Here is a 23,888-nt window from a genome sequence, read left to right on the forward strand (position 1 = left end):
TACAGTGCATATAAATAAGGTTAACCATACCTTTAGAAAAAGGCTTCATGAAACGGAGGAACCATAAGTAGTGGGTAGGGGTCTCTAAAAAAAAAAAAAGCAGGCATGGAAGTCCACGTGGTCGAGGTAAATCCCATTTAACAAGAAACACCCTGTATGATATATACAACTGCTAAATAATTAACTAAACGTTATGATCAATGTACTCCTAATATACTACCAAGAATGAGTGAGTAACAAGCTGAAAAGAGTTAAACCTGTTACACAGGAAGAAACAAGACTGTGGCAGTTGTTGTTAACTCGTACCTCCAAATGGTTCAGTACTTTTTCCTCAGTATTATAAAATAATGTTTTAGCTATGTCAAACCATCAATCAATACACTAAAAACATAACCATGGTTTATTAAAAAAGAAACGTTTACAGAATTAACACGGCGATTAGCTAAAAGTTATCCTGCTTGTCAATACAAATAGTCATGATTTTATCATTTAATTAATAACATTGTGCACTACATGCGGTTATTGAACACAACAGGAAATATATTTGGATGTTCCCCCTTTAAACATCTGATTAAGGGATGCTTCAGAAGGACTTTTCAGAATCTGGAAAGACCTTCTCTTTACAGTCAATATACTATTACATCCATGCCATGTCCATCCACTGATTCACACAACAAAGAGCCTGAGGGACAATCCATGCGTCTTGGATGAAGGTCACAGAACCGTGGCTTCTTGGAAAGCTTCTGTCCATCTGTATAAGAAAAACAGAAACATTATATCATAATTAATTTATGTTTTGGCCTTGACCTGGACTGAACTGGCCTCTCAGTAAAGTACCATATACAGTCCCGCTCAGCATTATTGGCACCCCTAGTAAATATGAGCAAACAGGCTATGAAAAAATATGTCTTTGCTGTTTATCCTCTTGGTCTTCCACTCAAAATATTCATAAAAATCTTACCTTTTCATTGAGGTACAATAATTGAAAGATTTTTTTTTTTTTTACATTAAATAAATATTATTCTCCCAAACATGTGTGCACAGGTATTGGCACCCCATGATTAAATGTTTTGTGCAGCCTCCCTTTGCCAAGATAACAGCTCTAAGTATTCTTCTTTAATGCGTGATGAAGTTGCTGAACACATGGCACGGGATCTGGGACCATTCCTACATACAGTGTCTTTACAGATCCTTTAGATTCTGAGGTCAACGCTTGTAGACTCGGCTTCAGCTCATCCCACAGTTTTTCTATGGGGTTCAGGTCAGGGGACTGTAATGGCCATGGCAAAACCTTTATTCTGCGGTCGGTGAACCATTTTTGTGTTGATTTTGAGGTATGCTTCAGATCATTGTCCTGCTGGAAGGTCCAACCACAGCCCATTTTAAGCTTCCTAGAGGGGGGCTGTTAGGTTTTTATTTAATATCTGCTGGTATTTGATGGAGTACATGATGCCATGTATCCTAACAAGATGTCCAGGGGCTTTGGAAGAAAAACAGTCCCACACCTTCAGAGATCCGCCACCATACTTCAAAGTGGGTATGGGGTGCTCTTCTGTATGGCTATCTTTCTGTCAACGCCAAACCCACCTTTGATGTTTGTTGCCAAAAAGCTTAATTTTGGTCTCATCTGACCATATAACTTGGTCCCATTAAAGTCGGACTTACATTTGGCAAACTGTAGGCACTTTGGTTGGCTGTTGATTGACAAAAGAGGCTTTTTTTCTGGCAACCCTCCAAAACAACCTGTGGTGATGTAGGTGGCATATGATGGTAGTTTTGGAGACTTTGTGACCCCAAGACTCAAATAATGTCTGCAATTCTCCAGCTGTGACCCTTGGAGATTATTTTGCCAGTCGAATCATCCTCCTCACGGTGCGTGGGGTCAATGTACACACACGTCATCTTCCAGGCTGATTCTTAACATCTCCCATCGCTTTAAACTTCTTTATTATTTCCATGATAGTGGAAATGGGTATTTTCAACTGTTTAGAGATTTTCTTATGTCCATTTCTTGATTTGTGCAGCTTAACAAATTTTCATCGCACTGTGTCACTGTGTTCTTGAGTCTTTCCCATAGTGATGAATGACTTATGGAATTCGGCCTGTGTCACCTCATATTTGTACGCCAGTGGAACAGGAAGTCATGGTTGACCTTTTAAGAGTTCCTAATCAAACAGGTGAACTTAAAAATGTAAAACATGACTGGAAATATACTTCAGTTAGATTTCAATTATAAGATTTTCCTAGGGGTGCCAATAATTGTGGCACACATGTTTTGGGGAAAAATATTTATTTAATGTCAACAGTTTTTTTTTCTTTCAATAATTTTACTTCAATGAAAAGGTATGATTTTTGTGAATATTTTGAGTGGAAGACCAAGAGGATAAACTGCAAAGACATATTTTTTCATAGCCTGTTTGCTCATATTTACTAGGGGTGCCAATAATGCTGAGCGGGACTGTATATCCCTCCTTTTAAAACCAAATAGTAAAATTAAATAGTTGTACATGATCTTTAGACATTTCTTGCCAAATCTTTGCTGGAGAAGCAACTCGTAAATCTGAAGAGAACTGGATTTAAATCGTACCGTTGCAAAGTATGAGTGTCATCAGCTTTGAATAGGTAATAGAGGGTGTCTTTATGGTACAGCTTGAACTGAAGGGTCTGTGTTGGGTCCGGCTTCCCCTCCATCAAACAGAATCCCAGAAGGGGCTGACTCTCAAGAGCGGCCACATCCTAAAACAACAACAATAACATCACTAAATAATAGTGTTCCTCAGTTCCCTTTGAAAAAGGCTTCTTTTGTAGGGTTTTAGTTTACCAACTGTATTATCAAGAATATGTGTAAAGTTTGTGCCAAGTACGCTTGTTTGCTTGGAAGATTATATTGTATAGTATTAATTTGGAGGATTTCTGGGGCAAGCAATCATTTTGATACATTTTTTTTTAAAAGAGACACTAAATAAATACCAGTGAAGATGTTGTAACTAAACGAAGGAAGGTGTTCAACAAGGTTAAAGATAGATCTGATTTACAATGACTCTTACCTCACTAGCAGCATACGTGTACAGGACCTTATCCTTGATGACAAACCAAAATCTTTTCCATTGTTTCTTGTTACCCTTTGACCTCTCTAGGTAGCCGCTCATTGATGAGTCATCTGTATTCGCCGACACCTAAAATGTGGAAAGCAACTAAATCAAGCAATAAAATGGCCGCCACAGTTGATCGATGGAATGTGAAAAAATTTCTTTCATCTCTGTGAACATCTTTGATATATTTTAAACAACTGAAAGAGGTTTCAACTTTGAAACTCTATTGTGCAGAATAAAGTGGAGTAGCAACCTCCTTCAGAGCTGCAGGGATCTTTTTCTGCCTCCTAAAGGGGAAGGCCCCTGGGGATTTGCCAGTTGATGGGGAGGCATTGCTTTGGACCTGGCCACCTTAGAATGAAGGAGTTGGAATATGTTTTAATCTTCAAATAAATAGAAACTTGCACACAAATAAATGTAACATCACCGCAATCATATTTTTGTATTCCTGAAGAATCCTGTCTATCAATCCCAACAGACGGATAACTTATTTTGAAAGCCAAACTATAATACCTGTGCCATGGGTCAGGTAAACGGTCCTCTTCTGTAGAGTGACAAAGCACTGGACGCACACTCGTGCAAGTTGGTTCTTCAAGTACTCTAGGTGATGCTTGTTAGACGAACAAGTCTGACACACCACCTGCCACAAGAAGATGCCAGATGAATGCCTCAAATGCCTAATCCCAATTTCCACCATTCATAGGAATCAAATGTTTTTTCAGATGCACCCCCATTTGAAGAAGTGAACTTCCTATGTTGTCTGAAACATCTCACCTTCCCACAGGCTCTGCAGTGGTGTCGCCTCCAGGTGAGGGTGAACTCGCAGGTGCAGATCATACACATGGTGGCACGCAGGTCAGGGATCCAAATTGGGGCTTTAGAGCCCAGGAGGGCCCCACTATCATCTCCTTCTCCCTGCACACAGAAGATCCTCTAGTTATACTTAAACTATAAAGATAATATATATATATATACAGTACCAGTCAAAAGTTTGGACACACCTTCTCATTTTTTGAGAAGTTTTTTTCTTTACTTTTATTATTTTCTACATGGTAGATAACACTTTTTGTTTAGAACATAATTTCATACGTGTTCTTACGTAGTTTAAATGTCTTCAGTATAAATGTACAATATAGAAAATAATAAATGTAAAGAAAACACAAAAAAATGAGAAGGTGTGTCCAAACTTTTGACTGGTACTGTATATATATATTATCTTTAAGAGAATGTGAAGATTTATTTTTTTTTTTTCTTTTACAAGAGAGCCAATATACACATGATTATGAATATAATACTCAATGAAGACATTAAGTCTAATTGTAAAATCTGAACCTTAAAACCACAAAATGATAGTAAAGGCAGCTGACCTCTTCCTGGAATCTGTTTGAAATGAAGGAGATCATCTTCTTGGTATATTCACTTATGGCAGTAGAGATGGTCTCCAACCAATCATCTCGTTCGGCTTCGGAACTAGGAAGAGAGTGGAGAAAAAACAGTGAGGTGAAGATCTGAACAGTATTATAATATAATATTACAGAAAAAGCCATTAACAAAGCAATTAGCATATTTCACAGGTCTTAAATGACTTATCTGTGTTATTAGTACCTTGCTGACAGAATGAAAGAGCGTTCAACACTCTCAATGTTGAGTTCATTTTGGTATCCCTCCTGACTGGGCCTGGTGACCTGCAGATGTTGTGTCATACATTACAAAATCTCATACTGACAATGCGATGCAGATTTAGACTTTATTGTGAACCAACCCACCTTCATTCCTGCCAGAGAAAGCATGTTGTTGAACTTGAACTGCCCGGACTGGACTGGAGTTGTGTAGAGCAAGGCATCATTGAACTAGGAGAGGAGCATAGAGTTTTGTAGTAACTACAACATGTGCAAAGCTATTTGAGTATATTTATGGAATAATTATAGCATTTGTGTGTAGGAAAACTAATGGTAAATGGAATAGGGGTTTGTAGTCTGGGCAAATAGTCAGACTTTACAAAATGCCAATCAAAATGTAACAACTGTGCAATGGAATCAGTGAACAGCTAGATGGCAGTAGGGTGGACTGTAACTTGCAGAGGAGGCCAGTTCTGCATTGTGATCACACGCTGCAACGATGATCATGTGAGATTGGCCAAAACCCATGGCGTGGCCCACGGCTCACACCACACAGCTCTGTACCTGTACGCCCCCTGTACACTAACTTCCTAAATCTCACTCCCAGTCTGACCCATGGTCCCAAAGTGACCTGAGAAACACTCCAGCCCAGGGATCGAGCCTGAAACAGATACTAAGTGAACCTTTCCTAATATTTTTCCTACTTGAAATTGAATGTGCTACCATTTCATCACCACCAACAACTTTAGGGGGTACTCCATGCAGAAGGAAGGATATCAGTTGGATTATTTGTGTCTGTATATTGTGGCAATTATAAGACAGCCAGAACACTACGTTTTTTACGTGTCTTACCAGGAAAAACATTCGTGGCTGCATAACTTTCCTTGAAAGCTTCATCAATATACCCTCTTTCAGGAACACCTGCAATGACAGAAATCCCATTACCTCAGAGTCATTTGAGCACAAGTACATCTCCTAATTTTCTTTACTCTGGTTTCAAACTGTTTCTCGGTTTTTGAATAGTAAATGACTAAAAATGTTCATCCAGTCATGGCAAAACTGTGATCTATAAGAAACCAAAAGGAAAACTTGGCCACAGATGAAGCATATGAAAGCATGTTGGTAAAACAATTTTTGGGCAAGAAAGAGGAATTAATGGTTTTGGGTTTAAACTGGTGTATGATGACGACAGTAACATTTCATCACATTATGATGGCACTACTTCCTGAGTATGTAAATAGAAATAGACTGTAGCTAAATGAATGGGGCAAGTGTAGAATAGAATAGAATATTAAAGAATAGAATACACTCTGGCCCAATCTCAATACTTCCCCTTACCCCTTATCTTCCCCCTTAGCCTTGAAGTTGCGCGTTCATGTGAGAACTAGTGGTGTCTCAATACCCAATTTGATCAAGATTAAGTGGTAAGATTAAGGGGTGTATGGCCCTCGTTTTTGAGATGATCGGAGAGCTACCTTGCTCCTCCAAGGGCTATCACAGAGCACACCGCGAAACCAGCTCGGGAATTTTCAAAAAAACATGACTGCTTGAAGCGAGGAATATTTTACATGAATAAAGCTATATACACAACTTTTTATATGTTTATAATGACTCGGTTTGATCTGAAATGTGCTACTCGAACGATGCATAGTATTGTAGGTCTTAACTGAAGCTTTCAAACGGTAGTTTTAGGATACAATTAGCGCGTATACCACCACTCCATTGGCTTATATGGTAGCTTGCCAGCTATCATGCTACATACACTACATGTAAGTATTTTTGGCTTATAATTAATTTAAAAATGACGACAGTCTTGTTTCGTGCTCTACACAGTTGTATACATATATATTTGCAACCATGTTCTTCATTAGACTTTTTTTAAATCGCTAGTTTCATAGCTCATACAGTCACGCATGACGTACCCGAAACCGAGTGGCGTCTCATTTCATAGGGGAAAGATCTCAGCCCTTGGCCCTTACACTTGCAAGTGCTAGGGTTAAGACAAAGACAAGACAAAGCAAAAGGGGCAAGGGGAAGAATTGAGATTCTCTGTAGTGTAGGATCTAAGGAGCTCACCCTGCCAGGCTGAACAATCTCTTGATGTCCAGTGCAGGCTAACTGAACTTGCATGAGTTTCTGACCGTTATCCTGTGAAAACAAAGATTAATCTGAAGTAAACTCCGCTATATCACCTCCCCAGATTATTATACACATTTATATAAAATTGGATTATGCCCTTACCCCTTGTTTCATGATGTCATTGGCATGATTGGCTACCTCTTTAACAATATTTAAAGCAGCTGTACAAAAAAGAAGAGAGAGTACAGAGAATAAGAATATTTAAATTAGAGTATCATTATTATTATTATTATTATTAATAATAATATTTAGGAACTACCACAAGGCTTCCATTTGGATAGCACAGCATCACTGATACTTTATTTGTATTGTGCTACTCAACCTTGTGTATCTTTGAAGTCGGATGACTCTTCTGTGAGATTCTTTAAGTAATCTGGAAAGATATATTAAATAAGTGCAAAGACAATGGTTTACTATGAACTATACCTTTATGTAAATGTATGTGCAATGATACTTGGTTGACAAAAAGGCCTGTGTAATCAGATTTGATACATTGGCAGTTTTAGAACACCAAGACCCTGTACAGAATTCCAGTGTTGGTTATGAAAAATGTAAAGAATGTTTTATGTAAGGAACTCTGTGGAGGAGGATTTGTGAACAGGCCAGCCAGTCTCTCATGATCCAGGATTTAGCCTCAGAAACATGATGTAAACAACATGTTTTACTGGATTTACAAATGAGATTATATAGCATGAGTGGCCATTGTGAATTTAAAACATGTGCTCCATAAAATGATAAGCATCTCCTGAAGATGGTGAATTCACACCATATGCCAAGTGCTGTCTACCAGTGACATTAATATGTACTATAAATATCTTTAGGGAAAATATCACACAAAATATTTAGAAATGAAAGATAGCACAAAGATTGCACAATAGTACATTAAGGGTAGCAACAACTGTAAATCAAACTGAATGTATCAATAAGTATAACTTGATTGACATAAACACTAGTCCTCTCCCAGTGTACCTGTGAGTAATAGCTGATATTGAGGTATCCTCTGTATGGGTTTCAGTAGGTAATGCTTCAGTGCTAAGTTGGCACAACGAGGACTTGCCTGTGGCGAGAACAAATGAGAGTATGTAGGGCAAAATCATTGGAAAATCATTACCACCCAGAAATACACCAGGCAGTTCCAGACAAACTTTTCAAAGGCACAACTGACCAGACAGGTTGGCCTGGTTGACTTACTTCAAATTCCTTCACAGCTGCAGCGAAGCCTGGGTTCTTCCGACATTGTTCATCTAGCAGGGCCACATTCTTGTCGAACTCGCGGATATACGTCGAGTACATTTTCAGATAGGGCCCTTTCTTAACGAAGATGTCTGCTAACTGGGAATGTGGATCCCTATGTAAAAAAAATGGAAATTATATGTGCAGTCTGTGTCAGCTTTTGTGTTATATGTATTATTTATATTCACACAGATTATACAGAACTTTGAGCTTTTGTGCTTGATACTGTAAAAGATATTATATATTACTTTATTGGTATAAGTATTAGTATACTTTTCAGAGCTTAAATGTTTCATGGGATTTATTCATCTGTTATTGCTGGTGTATGCGTAAACAAAGACTATAAAGGTTGTACAGATGCAAACGGTGCTCAGATACCATCGAGCCACCCGTTCATCCAGCTCTTTAAGCAGGTCCTGGTTGAGCTCATAAAGCTGTGGTAGGGAGTACAGGATCTGATTCAGGGCCCGTTCTTCAATCACAGGCTTGCTTGCCTGTTGAGAGGCCTTAGCCACTGCATCTCGGAAGTCCTACAAAAAACAAACAGGTGCAAAGGAAAATGACAAACAAGTCTACCCAAAAAGGTACAAAAATACCACTCAGAACATACTAAAAAGTACTATTCTAATTGTGCATTTGCACAACAATAGCAATACTCTGCCCCTCTGAAGAAACACCCTACAATCTCACACAAAAAAATCAAATGTGACACCCATAAAATATGGCCTAGCTCTCCTTCTCCACGTGCACATGGACAGCTGCCTTGGGTTCTGACAGCTTAACGACAGCATTGGTTTGAATGCAAGGGTCCGCCTGGTACAGCTTAGTAGATTTGCGTGGTGCCTTTTGGTTTCCAAATGCATATGCTCAGCATCAAATACAGCACTTGGCATTTCAGGCACACGTGCCTGTCAGAAGCCCCTCCAGTCTAATGTCCACTTGTGATTCAGACAGAGGCTGATGTATTTACCTCTACATATAAGGGTGGACAGGGCAGTTCCCTTTTCTGTGATGCACTAAAATAGATCACAAAATCATCTGTCAGCAAATGGTATCCAGCCCTAGTGCATACGTGCTATAGCTGTATACACACAATATGTTTTACCATTCAAATATCATGGCTTGTAGTTAAAAACCATGCAGTCTGAAAAACGTCTGGAAGGGGGCACAAACTGAGGGTGCTATATTCCCAAGATCACTTCTTAATGAGTTCAACATTTCCCTTGTCTGGTCAAAACAGCACAGAGGGCACAGAATTCACCCACAGTCTCAACACTCTAGAGCAGGCCGAGACAGAAGAGATCATGTATTTAGGGGCCCATACAACCACTAAAGAGCTGAACAAAACCAACAAAAATGCCAGAAATTCAGTCTGTTTTTAAGACTAAAAATGTGCATGTGAACCACATGGGGTGTGCCGCAACAGCTAAATAAATCTAAGACAAATAAATGAAGGGCACTGTCACACACTGTAGCATACAATAAATATATAAAACACCACAACACCACAGTTGGCAGCGAGAAGCTGACAAACCCTTTTCTAAAGGATAGGTCTTACAGTTGCTTTCAACTACTTACAATATGGAGAAGCTTCAGAACATCCACAAACCTATGGGGAGAAATTAAATGATTACGGTTTTCTTGGTAACTGGAAATAGAAGAAATAATATTCCTGTAGCATAGCAACTTACACTTTTTCCGAACTCATAATTTCCCTGGCAATATGAACAACCTTGTTCTTCTTGTTTCCCCCAACGTGCTGATAAAAGACCAGTTTATTATTATGCATTTGTCTCTATGGGACCAATATGAGGCATATGGTATGCTTGTATTAGTTCATGCATCTGCAAATTGTATCCACACCTTCAACTTTTACCTCAGTTCAAATATGCACCTGCATTAAACATAACAAGTCCACAAACAGACTCACGTGGTTTTCCTCATGGTCCTCTTTGCTTGAGCTTGAACTCCCATCATCCTCATACTCTGAGCTGTGACAGACTTCCTCCTCAGAGTGTCCATAGCACTGACCCACATCCTCCTCAACACTGTCCCTGTGAAAACACACATAACCTTTATCACTTTCCATAGAGAGAGGCATTGAACACAAACATCCTTACACAGTTGTAATTTTGTGTTCACTACTAATGCACAAGAGCATTTTGAGAAGTCAGCAGTGTATGTTTGATCAGATGCCAGGTCAAATTTGGACAATAGCATTTTCTGTTCACTGGTTTTTAACAAACAGAATCACATGTTTTGTAATGCCATGGTAAAAGGCACTTGGAGTGAGAGCTTATGGTAATCTTGTGGAGCTATCCCTCTTGAAAAGGCTAATCTAGAAAACCTACAGTTAACAGAGAAGTGGATTGTAAATACCCAGAGTTATTGCATTGAGGCATCATCTATGGTATCTGTAACATGCAACATTGTCCTGTGACTTTCCTTACCATCTCATGTAGTTTAAGGCTAGATTTAATGGAATAACAAGCTGTGCATACAGAGCTGTATAGACTCTGGTTTAACACTGTCCCTATACTGGATACGATTTTAAAGAGTACAAGGCCGCACCAAAACACTAGCCTGGCTCTGCCCACCTATTGCTCTCAGATCAGTTTTCCTGAGATTATAGTCTGGAAACCCTATTCGCAAGATGAATCGCTCAGCCATTCTGAAGGGCAGACCAAGTGGCGTCCAGTGGAGTGGCTAAGTGCGACGATTTTGAAGTTGAGTTATTTTTTTTAAATGTAGTAACAACAATGGCGGCAGTGCTAGAGCTAGACGAAACGATACAAACAGTAGTAAAAGTGCAAGAAAACAACAAATAATTGAAGCCGGACACTGGAGCCAGAAGAATGTATGAATATATTCATCAAGGGTAAAAACATTGTTTCCTCACTAACTGCCAACGGGGTTTGGGAAAAGGCTAATATATCAACTTGCACTGTTAGTGGTAAGGTTTGAAGCATAGCAATCCACTACTAGGCAATGTCAATTGGTTAAAGGCTGGTCCAATGGTTTCAAAATGAACTCAAAGTCTACGCCCATTTGAATGCAAAGATTGGAAACAATTCAGTGTAGCGTGGCCACACCCTTTCTGTGCATGTAGTGAATTTGGGTCTGGTTATACCAGGCTACCAAAACACAACAAGAATATAAGATTGTAACCTCTACACAAACAGACTAACGCAACTACTGTTGTACAACAAAGACAATATGAATCATGCTGTTAAAATTCTAGAAAGTAGGCCTTGTCATTTGTCACTCAATGTCATAGCAACAATGTTGTTTACTTCAAATGAACCAATAGATTGATCTGACAGACCAGAGCATCTCCCACCTCATCGTGGAATGGGACAAACTACATAAGACATTAACATTCTGAACATTCAGATTTTAGAGTTTGTATGCACCACCCCACTGAGCAGCTTACTGATGTGGACGTGAGCATTTCTGAGCACCGTTTGCAAACAAGCCTCTTAGTAGAGGGTATTTGTTGCTTAACACAAGATTTTTATTGTGCAAAGTATTATCCCGGAGTGTTGACAAAGTAATATTCCAACAGATGATAACTACAATTTCAATGACCTGCAGATCATTGTTACCAGGACAATATTTATTTTCATTTTATTTAATTTGCACAAGGTTTACCAAGGCTTTACCGAATTCAAGTCTGGAGGTATGATACTGTGAATTGCTATGAAAGTCTTGAAACGCAAAGAAATGGAAACGACCTGCCAGACACATTCAAATGTATTTGGAATACTTTGCATTCTTCTTAAGGCTGCACTCCACCTTGTCACTTGCCCTCACAACATTATTGTCACATCATAATGACTGTGTCAGATATAAGAATGAAGGTGTGGATATCTAAGGGCATGGTGACTCATTTAGAAGAATTTATAACCAGCTAAAGTTTGCACTGACGATTGTATCCAAGGCTGCGCTATATTCCCAAAGAGAAGTCGAAGATGTCTGCGAAGACATTACTGCACAGCAGATATTGTGGATGGCTTCTAATCCACTTGATTTAGGAGTGTGAATGGGACTACTGTGAGAAAATCTTATATTAAATCTTTTAAGTGTTTTAACAACTCCAGTGTACATACTGGTGTGTGGTGATGATTGTGACTGGACATGATTAGTCCATGTGGGATCCGTGTTCCATATAGACATTGATAATTACCTCTCATATCCATTGTATGTTTGTGCGTCATCAGCGTACTCTCCTATAGGCTCATAAGGTTCTTGCTCTTCATAAATGTTGTCCTCCTCTGTCCAAGAGGAGCTCTGCCAGGTCTTTGAGGCTGAGGAAGGAGCTAAAGTATTTGAGGATGGAATGTTTATGTATTCTGGAATATCCTCATAGATAGGGAAATTCTCATACTCCACTGCAGCTTCTGCTCCAGGGAAGAAATCTTCTCCATCCACACTCTGCTCCATTACAATCATTGGACACGAGAGCTTCCGTACCACGGACGGTTTGGCCTTTCCAGCAGGGCATCCCTCTCCTTTTGGGTCCTCATCTACTGACTCTTCCATTTCCACTGACGCACAATCAGTGGCTTGTCCCCGTTTGGTCAAAAGTTTGGGCAGCTTTTTCCCTGAGATATTAATGTCCAGAAACCTTCGGAAAGAGTTTTTTTTTATTCCATCAGGGCGAAGCAGATCCACTGATGTGAAAGACTTGGCTCTTGGCTTTATGCTTTGAACAAACAGTTTCCCCTTTGTGATGCCAGGAGTAAAATTAGAAACTTGCTTTCCAATGGACTTGTTTTTATTAGCCAGTTCTTTTGATGCAGGACTAAGAAACTTCTGATTGTCTTCAGTTCTTCCCAAAAAGCTATGCTTTTTCGTCTTTGTACTCTGGGACATGACAGTCGTGAGGTGCTGTCTATGTTGATTTTCTGTGGATGTCTTTGGTGGTGTTTCAGGTGGCGAATTTACTCTTGTTGCCACAGTGAGTTGATTAGTAAGTTTCAACTGTTTAGGTTGAATAACTGTGCATTGATAGTCACTGTTTTCGACTCCCTCCTCCGCCTCCTCATCTACGGAGTACTCAGTTGATTCATAGAAAGACTCAGTTGTGTTTGGGATATCTTTCTGTCCGAACTGAGCAGGCTTTTCAAGGTTTAGGGGTTTCTGTCTAGGAATAGGAACGGGTATTTGCAATTCCACATAGCCTGTTTCAACAGATTCATACAAGGTGGCATTTTCACTAGGAACCAGTGTGGTGTTTACTTCATCAGCCAAAGTTACTGTCTCTGTGAGGTCCATACCACTAAATGTTCTCATCTTGACTGTGCCCTTCTTAGTGTCACCCTGTGGCTCCGGGGAGGGTAACCTGGGTCTGCGGGGTACTGGAACTGGAAGTGCCTTTTTGGGGGCAGCTGGGATTGAGGGAGAGCACCCAGTGGAGTCTCCAATGTGATTCTTTGAACAAGTGGACACAGAGGCTAACCTGTGACACTCTGAGGGTTCTGCAGAAGTTCTTGACAGTTGACAATGAGTGTTGCCATTGTCCTCATCACTCAAAGTTCTTTGAAACGAAGTGCTTTTAATTCCGGCAGTCATGTTCCTATGAGTTGTGTTAAGGTTGTCAGTAAGCCTCTCAACAGGACTTTTCAGGTCCACAGTCACTTCTTGAGCCTTTTGCATGTGATTATTATTGCTGAACCCACTCTGAAGCTGTGTGCTATTATAATTCGAAGCGCTGATGAGTTGGCCCTTCTTGGTCTCCGGCACATCAGACTCCTTGTTAAAATGGGTTCGAAATATTTGCATGGGCTTTTTGAAACCTTCATTTTGCCTGTTTCCCTGGCTTTTTTCTGGATGGGCAATATATGTTATAGCTTGTTTGCTGTTCTCCTTTGGCCTGCATTGTGCACAATCCTCTCGACCACAGACGCAAATTGGAATGATGTAATCCCATTCACGTTTCTTTGGACCCAGGTGTACACCATTTCTTGAATTTAACAAACCCACACTACTAGCGGTTCTTAATTTCTCTGGTGGTGAAGAAAGAGAATGTGCCCTTAGAAGTGGAGGTTTCCCATGTGAGGACGAGCTGGAGTTTTGGGAAAGGAATGGTTTTGGTGCAATAGGTGGCTTAACTCCTTTTTTCTCCACTGATGGGGGTTGTGAAAGTACATCTGGCTTGGGTGCTACAGGTGGTGGTTTTAGCTTTGGTTTCTGAATGACTTTTGGCTTGGGTGCCAAAGGTGGTTTTTCTGCACCTGAGCAATGAAATGACAAATGAGAAAAGCAAGAAAATAATATCAAGGATTAAGATAAACACCAAAGTAGAAAATACAACAAATCCTTTCCAAGTATACCCAGGAATCAGAAAACCACATGCAGTAGGCTTTTAACTAGAAAATGTTAAGGATTACATTGAAGAATGCCTGTTATTCTCTTAGACAATTGCCTACTTGTACGATTTGTTTCAGTTCCCAACACAACAGCCTCAATAAAAACCATCACAAAGGATCGATCGTGTTAAATTAGACAAATGGTAGGCTATTCTTTTACACACTGTCGTTCCACATTGTGCAACTACAAACACATAGGTCTACGTGAATAAGCAATGTTGTTGTCAAACTGGTTGGTTTTAGCATAGCCTAAATTTAGCCTACAAATATATCCTACATTTACATATCCTTGCTGATTTACAGGGAAAAAAACTTTATAGGTACAGCTTACACATTGTTTAAAAGGGATAAGCCCTAGAAAAATGCTCCCATCAGCAAAATTGTCCCCGATATTCTGTTAAACAGCACACTGACAAAAGAGTCTGTCAGGTGCTTTTACATCTCAGTAGCAAATGTAGTTAAAGGTATAATTAAATGGAATAGTTCGAAGGTAACACTCAGTCTATATATGAAAACAGCAAACGCCTTTATGGTGTAAGATTCCGGTTAAGAGACAAAAATGCTACATATGGAAATCGTTGATCAATACTTGCCTATCTCTTACTGGCTAGTAACCACTTTTTTAAAAAAAAAATAAAAAAAAATCACTGAAGGGTATTCAACCTACCTGTTCTCATCATTGTTACAAAGCTGCAGTTTCACAATTCTTTAGTCGCCTCCAACATAATCCAAATGGTCCCTTCCGAAGTAGAATTCACATTGTAAGTGCGATAGAGATTTCATCCGTTTCGTTTTCATGGGCAAGGATAATTTCCTCTTCAATTTCGCATGTGCTTTACTATTTCTTTCCTCCTCTGTCTGAACAGCCTGCCCAGTCGAAAGTCGAATGAAGGTGCGTTGTCAGTAGCTGAACTCCCCGCTAGAGGAGCTAAATGTTGTATTCTTTCCCCAGACTCTCTTTCATCATCAGCCGCACCAAAAGTGTAAGACTAAGCACGATATTTTAAAATGTCATACTTAAAAATGACACCAGGCAGCCTATCGTATAGCTTAGACGATGCCAATTTCACGAACTCGTCACACAACATATTTCTTCATTTTACCAATTGTCAACTGAGTTAATGAACCGAGAGTGAACTCAAATATTCGGTTTGGTCAACATCAACAGGGCAGCAGGAACCCTGTGTCCGTATCAACGATATGGCATAATGTCAGTAGCCTAGTACAAAGCAAACGCTACAGGCTGTTGTGTGTACTGAGGCTGAGAGAAACCTTAAGTCTGTGACCTCGAGGGGACTGTCACCATAGTGAATGAATCAGTCAGGTTTGTTCGAGGTGTGGGTGTGTGTGTGTGTGTGTGTGTGTGTGGGGGGGGGGGGCACTTAAAGTGATATTCCCACTACTACGGCGTTATTCTGATATGAGCTCTTCCGAAAATTGATGTTTGTCACAAGAAACCAGAAGTTACAAGTCATTATTGTGTTCACTCAGGAAATGATGTTGATCATATTGCGCGACATTGGTTTTCAACTAAATGTGCAACCTCTCAGATGATAAAACTCGCGCGAAAAAATACGTGATGTGCCAATTTCCACCATAAGCCAAGGCCTCGACAAACTTTCCAGACATATGCAGCTGAAACAATAATCCTGTGTTTCGTATATGAATGGATTGGCAATGACATAACTTAAACTTGACTTAAATCTCAGCATTGGAGCTTACATATCCAAACTCTGTTTAGCTGAACAGAGAAGACTACTTGTGCCACAGTGAGGTAAACCATGCTTTAATGCCATGGCCCTGTTTGTGTACTTATGATGGGAGAAGTCTGATGGTGTAGCCTTCCTTCCCATGCCACATTTGTAACTAAAATCTGATGCATCCTGTCTGTCACCTGCTCAGGAGAATGTGAGATGGGCAGGGCGGTGAAACCTCAACATCCTCCCGTGGGGGCCAGCATCCTGTCCCTGGTCTCACCATGGGCCATTACCTTCAAGTGGAAATGTAGTAATTCCCAGTGTAATTCTTTCAGGACTCCCATTTAAAACCACTATTGGTTCCACGTTATTGAGGTTTCCCTACAAACTAAGGACACTCTGCTGATGGTAAAGAGTACAAAAAGGCTTAGATTTATGTTTGTAGTAGGGTTAGGACGTTAGGTGTTATGACTAGGGTCAGGGGTTGAAATAGGAATCTCATGGAAGCGTGATGATAGAGGTTTTGAGCAAAAATTTTCTTCTGACTAATCGTATGTTGTAGGCGGTATTTAAACATCGAATTGAAAGAGAGGTCGGCTTCAGAAAGGTGACTTTATACTGTGATCAGAGAAGAAATTGTTGAGTCATGAATGAAGGCAATAACACGTTATGAAATTTAACACTGATTCAATTGCCCCCAATATATCCTGAGGATCAGATAATGCTGTATCAAATAAGCTGACAAATCTATATTAATATTGCAAATGTTTCTATATGGAAGATTTGAACATGCTGACATTGTTAGTTCTAAAAATGTTTATGCCAGTTAAACAGCAAGACTGTTCCTTAAACTGCAACTCCGACCTCACTTTTCCCTGTGAGTAAGCAAGAGGTTGAATACGAGAGACAGAGGAACAAAAAGTTATAAGTCTGTTTGTGTGATGTTTCCGTAATCTTTTCTCCCTAGGAAGACTATTCATGGCGTTTGCCACATCATCTATGAGGTAATGTTGTCATGTAAGCTGTGGTAGAAATGTTTTCCATCAGCAAATGTCACCAAATACAAAAAGAGAACCATGTCCATGTCACATGGTAATGTGACTGACTCCCCACATCACCCAGAGTAATTATGAAAATCTTACTGTGATAAGATGACAACACATGTTTAGAGTCAGAAAGCCCAACAACTGTCTTTTGTAAAATAACAAAAAAAGGACTTTTGAATGTTTCATACAATAAATTGTATTTTTATGTTATGTTAAAGAAAACACACCTGGAATAAGGGAAAGAATGATAGATTATGTTGTTAAAAAAAATGAAAACTGGCATGAATAAAAAACATTCCAAAACGTTTTAAACAACACAGTTCCCAACTTAAACAGAATCTAAACATAACATACATTTGCTCAGAAACATAAAGTCCCTGTGGAGTAGCAGTTTCATCCTTGCTTATTGATGGTGTCAGCTGATCTTATTTAGTCAAGAAAATTACACTGATTGTTTCCATAGCAGGGCTGGTTTGACAGTAAGAAAATGTGACCGTGTTGGCTGATTTCAAATCCGCTGCCCTTCAAAGGTTTAACCTCATCTCTATACTTTGAAAGCATACTGAGCCTTTCAAGCGAACCACACACAGTATACCAGGGGGAGTAATTACTGGAGGGTGAAGTGCAGAGAGAGTCTTCTTGGTCTGTATGAAATGGTGATAACAAATCGAAATTATAGAGTAGCATTTGTCAACAAATTTGCAAATGATTTACAAATGACACTTAGGGTATGTTTGCTCCTTAGATGTGGTGTTAAACCATACCTCTCAAAGTGCTGAAATATTCTCCCTGGCTCTTGGGATGTGTATTCCAGGGAACTGATTCATACACAGACCTCATTCAGCACAAGTTTTATCTGTTAGCCCTGGAGTAGAGCAATCACCAAGGATAGTGCCTCTACTCAACTGTGAACTGACAAAGAGAGTTGACAGCAATAATCAGGAAACTCTGATGCTTGTTTGGTGTTAGTTGATGCGCACATATTGTAGAATGTTTTGTCTAGAGTTGTCTAGGGTACGTCATGAATTCTGTTGTGAATGAACAGGAATCAGAAATGTTTTACTAATCAGAGATTATGCACCAATGTGACAATAATGAAAAGCTGGCTTCAATGGTACCTAAATTTAAAGTCTGGAGGTAGGAAGTGGCCAAGGCGGTAGTCTCTCCTGGATTTGGCAACCTGATTTTGAAGATCCCTGATAGAGCAGCTGTAACCATTGCAGATGTAGTTGGCAAAGAGAAGCCTGCCCCTGAGATACAACTGTGGAGGAGAACAAATGAGAAAACATTTAAATAAACCTCCTGCTCAAACTTGCAACAGAACATGTTGTTACCACTGTCAGAATAAAGCACACTTCAGATCATTAAATGTTTCTCAGTTTCTCATTATCTAAAAAGGATTAGTTTTCAACTGTAAAAAATGAGTTTGATGATTGCATCAATTTAAAGGAAGTTCAGTAGTAGGCCTAAAGTTTAAAATTAGGTCATAAGTGTATCTGTGGTAATTATCCCTAAGGTGGGCATTTTTACCAACATCTGTGCATATGTAAAAACTATTTTTTTTTAAGGATGATTAAACAGTTAATTTATCCACCTGAGACACAATAGCTTTTTCCAACTACATAAAGACAACATAGTATGACACAAGTGATTCCAAAAACAACAACCATCTTTGAGAATAGTTAAGATCAAACTCTGTCGTGGACATGACAGCTCAGGTTTATTGTGATCTGATCTGACCTGTTCTTTACAATGGTTATCTATAATATGAAGGAAGTGGTGAGTAGGTTGTTGGAGACGGGAAGGTAAAATGATACCACTTCTATCAACAAAAGAGAAGTATTGTTCTGTGACAGTGATCATCCTCAGCATAACAACATGCCAATGAACCATTTCCTCTGTCCAACAGTAGTGACAAACATAACTGGTTTTGATTTTGAAGAAGCACTGTAAACGCTGCCCTCTAGAGCATTATGACTAAACTGCATAAATAAATCTTGGGCCAAAATACTGACCAGGAACATCCCGGGAGCCACATTATGTCTACGCTGCATTAAAGTGTTGTGGGGCTCCATCCGGGCCTCTGGACTGGAAACTTCGTATCGGAGGAGTCGGAAGGAATCCATCTGACACTGAAGAAACAAAGCACAAAGAGCTATAGAGTACCGGTTCCCTGATCTTACAATTAAGTCAACCAGTAAGGGTAGTCTCGAAGTTGCTTGTTATCTCACATCTCCGTCATGTCCTTCCCATGTAACTCATGATCGCGTTTTGCGATCAGACAGTACAATAATTCCCAAAAATTGTCTTGAAATGTCTAAAATGCATTACATTTTCTATAATGTTCTAAAATACATTCAATTTTTAACCTTCAGAACCTTGCACTTACTCAAACCGATTTGATTTATGTGTATAAATGTACACAGCACATGATGAATAACATGTCTGAGTTTACCTGAGTGCATGGCATATTTCTCTTCTTGTTCATCTTCCTGTGAAGCTGATCCAGTATGTCACTACTGAATGAATAGGGTGAGGGTGCTTTCTGCATAGAGGAGATGCAAACCACCAAGATCTGCTCACTGTCAGATCCCTGCCCAGCTATGAAGGCATCAAACTCCACATCAGTCAGCATGGGTATCTGCTTGCAGCTGCAACGGCACGACTGCCAGCTCTCGTCTCGCTGCAGCATGGCTCGGAGAACAACAGGGCAGGGGATGGCAGACCCAAAGGGATCCAGGGGCATGGAAGAGGGGTGCCAGTTTGCAGGGAGCCATGGAACTAAAACTGAACTGAAGGAGAGAGAGAGAATTTTAAGATGGGTGAGATAAACAGGGAAAATGTTATGTTATGGTAATGGTAGCACCAAAACATAGTAATAAAATCACAAATTGTACTCTAGCTTGATGTTACTGTGAAGCCTGATGGTGCCAGTGTCTGTGAAGTGCTGAGTGTCTTCCTTCAGGGGCTTCATCTGTGCCACAAGGCTGTCAATAAGGATGGATTGCTTTATATTGTTCACTGTTCAAAGTTTTGAATTGAGATACATAGCCATCTATGATAAGATGGTCATCTTGTGGTCTTCCTTACCATTGTGTTTTTGATGAGGAAGGTGTGCAGTGGCTTATAGGAGCATAGACATGTCTGGTAGTGGCCTGTCCTCTCCCAGAATCTCTGTGAGTCTGAGCTGAGCTGCTGTGTTTTGGGATGAAAGAGCCCAAAGAGGGAAGAGGTACGGACTGCGTCTTCTGCTTCAGCCTCTGCTGACATAGGGCCTGTGAATTACTCTTGATATCCATGCCACAAATACCTAATGGAACACAGCATTAGGAGAAACCTATACAAATTCCAAGTCTGTGTAAGACAAAATGAACACGGTAATGTGATCATATAACACACACAATCATATTTAATGTTCATTCTCAAACGTGTTGAAATACTACTCAGCAATACAAATCACAAGTGAAGTTTATAATCTATGTACATAATCCCTGAAAGCTCTTTCATGATTTTATCTTAAAGCCCCACATGAGTCAGCTTTTGCCCGCCGCTGTACCCGTGATGATGCGGTAGTGCTGCAGCCACTTCTCAAGAATGTGCCTGGCTTTCCGCCGCAGCCTTTTCAGCTCGAGCAGGGGACAGGCCCCCCGGTGAAACGGAGAAGGATCCTCCAGGCGTTCGGCCTCCCGGTGAAACGGAGAAGGATCCTCCCGGCGTTCGGCCCCCCGGTGAAACAGAGAAGGATCCTCCAGGCGTTCGGCCTCCCGGTCGACCTGAAGGGCCTCACTGGGTGATGACGACATCTTGACAATGCAGAGGGTTTTGTTACTCTACAGTGAGTTACTTATCATTTACAGCCTAAATCAAAGTACATTTTGGCACGTGCTAGAAGGCTGCCAAACAACATATTCTTTAAGAGAATGAAGAATATATTTTTTGGCTGATTGTACTGTTTTCCTCCCTTTAACATGCCCTACAATATAAAAATGGTACTGGAAATAAAGTGGTGGTTGCAAATAACTTTAACAACTGTAACAGGCACAGCACTTACAGTATGTATATTAAAAACACATACATACATCTAACCTGTTTGTTGTGGGTGTCCAGGTTTGACAGAAAAGGTAATGTGAGCTGGACAGTTTCATTCTGAGCTATGAACATCAAGCTAGCGTTGGTGCCACTGCATAGTCTCACAGTAATTTCCTCTGTTACCTGAGGAAAATGCCAGTGTTGGAAAGTATTAGAAATGTTGTTAAATGTGGAGTAATTAAAAACACTCTACAAGCACTAACTGCAGCATGAATTGGAATTACCTGCAATAATACTGGGCTGAAACCTAACCAGACCAAATAGTGATAAACAATGGCTGTCAATCCTCAATATAAACTATGTTTGGAAAGCAGATAGTGGATCATGTCGGGGCCATAATGGACCCGGCAGTGATACTGCAATTTGATCAGCTGAGTCTCAAGGGGTCACTCAACAAGTCCATTGTGCCCCCCTCTTCTCTCCCATTCTTTCATCACATGCCTCACACAGGCAGTCACATGGCCACCTGTTCATCGACTACATCATCTGTGCAGGGTCCTCTCTCTGCCTGTCAGTGTGTGATGGCCCTGTCTGGGATTATAGTCTTCAATGTAGTAAACAAGTGTCTATTTATTTACTTTTTTTGTTTGGCCCCTGTACCTGATCTTAGAATATCTAATTGAAACTAGCACTAGGACTCCAGTCTTTTATTAATTTGTCTTTAAAAAGGCCCACAACTTCTACATTTCCCATAGGTTTGTCTATCAGAAGTAAGCAAAAGTCCAAGAACATTAGCACTTATATTAAGTTTTAAATTAAGGTGTATTAAATATATGTATTTAACTAAATAAGTGACAGTAAACACAACCGCAGGGCAGAGAGCAAATGAAGGACTGGTGTATTGTCCTGAGGTATTCACTGATTTAAGACAGAGAGAGCACCTCACCTCTATGACCACTGTCTCCCCTGATCTTTTCCCTGGGCACCATCTCCACTTCTTTATCACTGTCCCAGTTGGGTCCAACGTCATCCCCCCAATCTGATCCCACACAGCAGAAATCACTCCACTGGAGAAAGCAATCAAAGACAATACTAATTGAATGTTGAAAGATTCTGGGTTTGGAAGGATTGTGAATCTATACCACCATATATACTATACAATTTTAGTTTTGTAATTTATATACAGTACATAAATAATAAAGTGTAAACACATCACAAACAGCACACACCATCAGGACAATTGTATTATCTATGTTGACCTGGTAAATCCAATGGCAAAATAATCCTCTTGGTTAGTGTCTGAATGTTTTCACACATTTAGTTTCTAAACCTACAAAGGACACAACAATCTAATGTTTACCTCTGAGGACGAGAGACAGTTCCATGACCAAACGCAGTGACAGTGGCCACAACACAGGCTGGGGATGTATCACTGAAGACATTTGTATAGAAACCACCAGAGCTCAAACCAGAGTGACTCTGACATACTGCAACTTGACCTGAGGGATAGCTGATTAAAAGCAGTCATGGGGAAATAGGCTTTGTTGGAGTCTCTTTATACGTATTATGTGTTTAAACTAAAGTGACACAATGAAAGACAAATCCACCAGGTCATTACCACTTCTTGAATTTGGCCGAAATACAAGTTTGAAAGACACATACAAAAAGACGATTCTGTTAAATCTCACATAGAACATTGGTCTGACTGTAAATTGTGTTCTATTAAATATGTGTGTGTGTGTGTGTGTGTGTGTGTGTGCCATTTGCAATGCACCATTACAAATACTAACAGAGATGTTGTATTAAAACATAACAGATACTGGAAGGATACTAAATGACTGATGTTCCATCATGGACCCTGTAGTGAAGTTTCTGCAGTGGTGCCGTCTCAAGTCTCAGCACAGGGACTTTTGGTGTGCCATTTCGGAGAACAAACATCTGAACTTTGTTATTTGTGCTCTTCCTCCCACGGTCTTTCTTGGAGTCGCCATAATGACGAAGGAGAACTGCACTCCCCACTGGCACAACTCTTAATTCATTTATCGGAGTAAACACATGAAACATATTTTAATTAGGTCATATGTTGCAATTACCGCATCTTTAAATTGGGCTGTCATAAAACAAGCATGCTATTTACAAAAGGTGATATTGCAAGGGATGCAATGTGCGATAACTCATCATAGCATTACTCACAAAGGTTTTTGAGTTTTCTGAAGCCTATCCACAATCCACTGGCATAAACTGGTCCAATGAGAGTCACTTGGAGTTGTATCCTCTGGCTGTATGATCCATTCTAGATAGAAGAAACTTTACTCAGGTAACAACAAATAAGTGCGTATGTGTTCTCTAACTTAATTATCCATTCAAGCAACTAGAATTGTTACCTTGGCCTTTGCAGAATTTGGAAGACATTGCAAATCCTATGGTTGTGGTTGCTTGAGACCTAGGTGCTGAAAGGAATAACTGCAGATATAGCCAACGATGTAATGCCAGAGAGGGATCTCAAGCAAACTTTACATTCCTGGATATCCATTTCTCCATCTCCATGTTACTTTAAGCAGGATGGTCCAAATATAGTCTGCTCCTTTACTTTACTCTTCCTAATCCAAACTGCCCAATCAGTTCAATAACAGTGCATCCAGGTCAATTTAAATCATCTGTG

The 23,888-nt window shown here is 40.0% G+C and overlaps 1 protein-coding gene across 1 annotated transcript; it reads right to left on the reverse strand.

Annotated features, from left to right (window-relative positions):
* Positions 1-714: 714 nt before the first annotated feature.
* LOC308368465 (FYVE, RhoGEF and PH domain-containing protein 6-like) lies at positions 715-15,134 on the reverse strand (the record flags this gene model as incomplete). Its single annotated transcript, XM_080842634.1, has 21 exons — positions 715-751; positions 2,588-2,736; positions 3,048-3,176; positions 3,346-3,443; positions 3,606-3,732; positions 3,867-4,007; positions 4,460-4,562; positions 4,698-4,777; positions 4,859-4,942; positions 5,564-5,632; positions 6,788-6,859; positions 6,953-7,011; positions 7,173-7,223; positions 7,820-7,907; positions 8,042-8,198; positions 8,462-8,613; positions 9,662-9,692; positions 9,775-9,842; positions 10,014-10,137; positions 12,270-14,319; positions 15,122-15,134. 21 exons carry the CDS (start codon positions 15,132-15,134, stop codon positions 715-717), a joined length of 3,882 nt encoding a protein of 1,293 aa, XP_080698760.1.
* Between the last annotated feature and the right edge of the window lie 8,754 nt (positions 15,135-23,888).

The sequence above is a fragment of the Sprattus sprattus genome (assembly GCF_963457725.1).
Source record: "Sprattus sprattus genome assembly, chromosome: 7".
NCBI classification, from domain to species: Eukaryota; Metazoa; Chordata; class Actinopteri; order Clupeiformes; family Clupeidae; genus Sprattus; species Sprattus sprattus.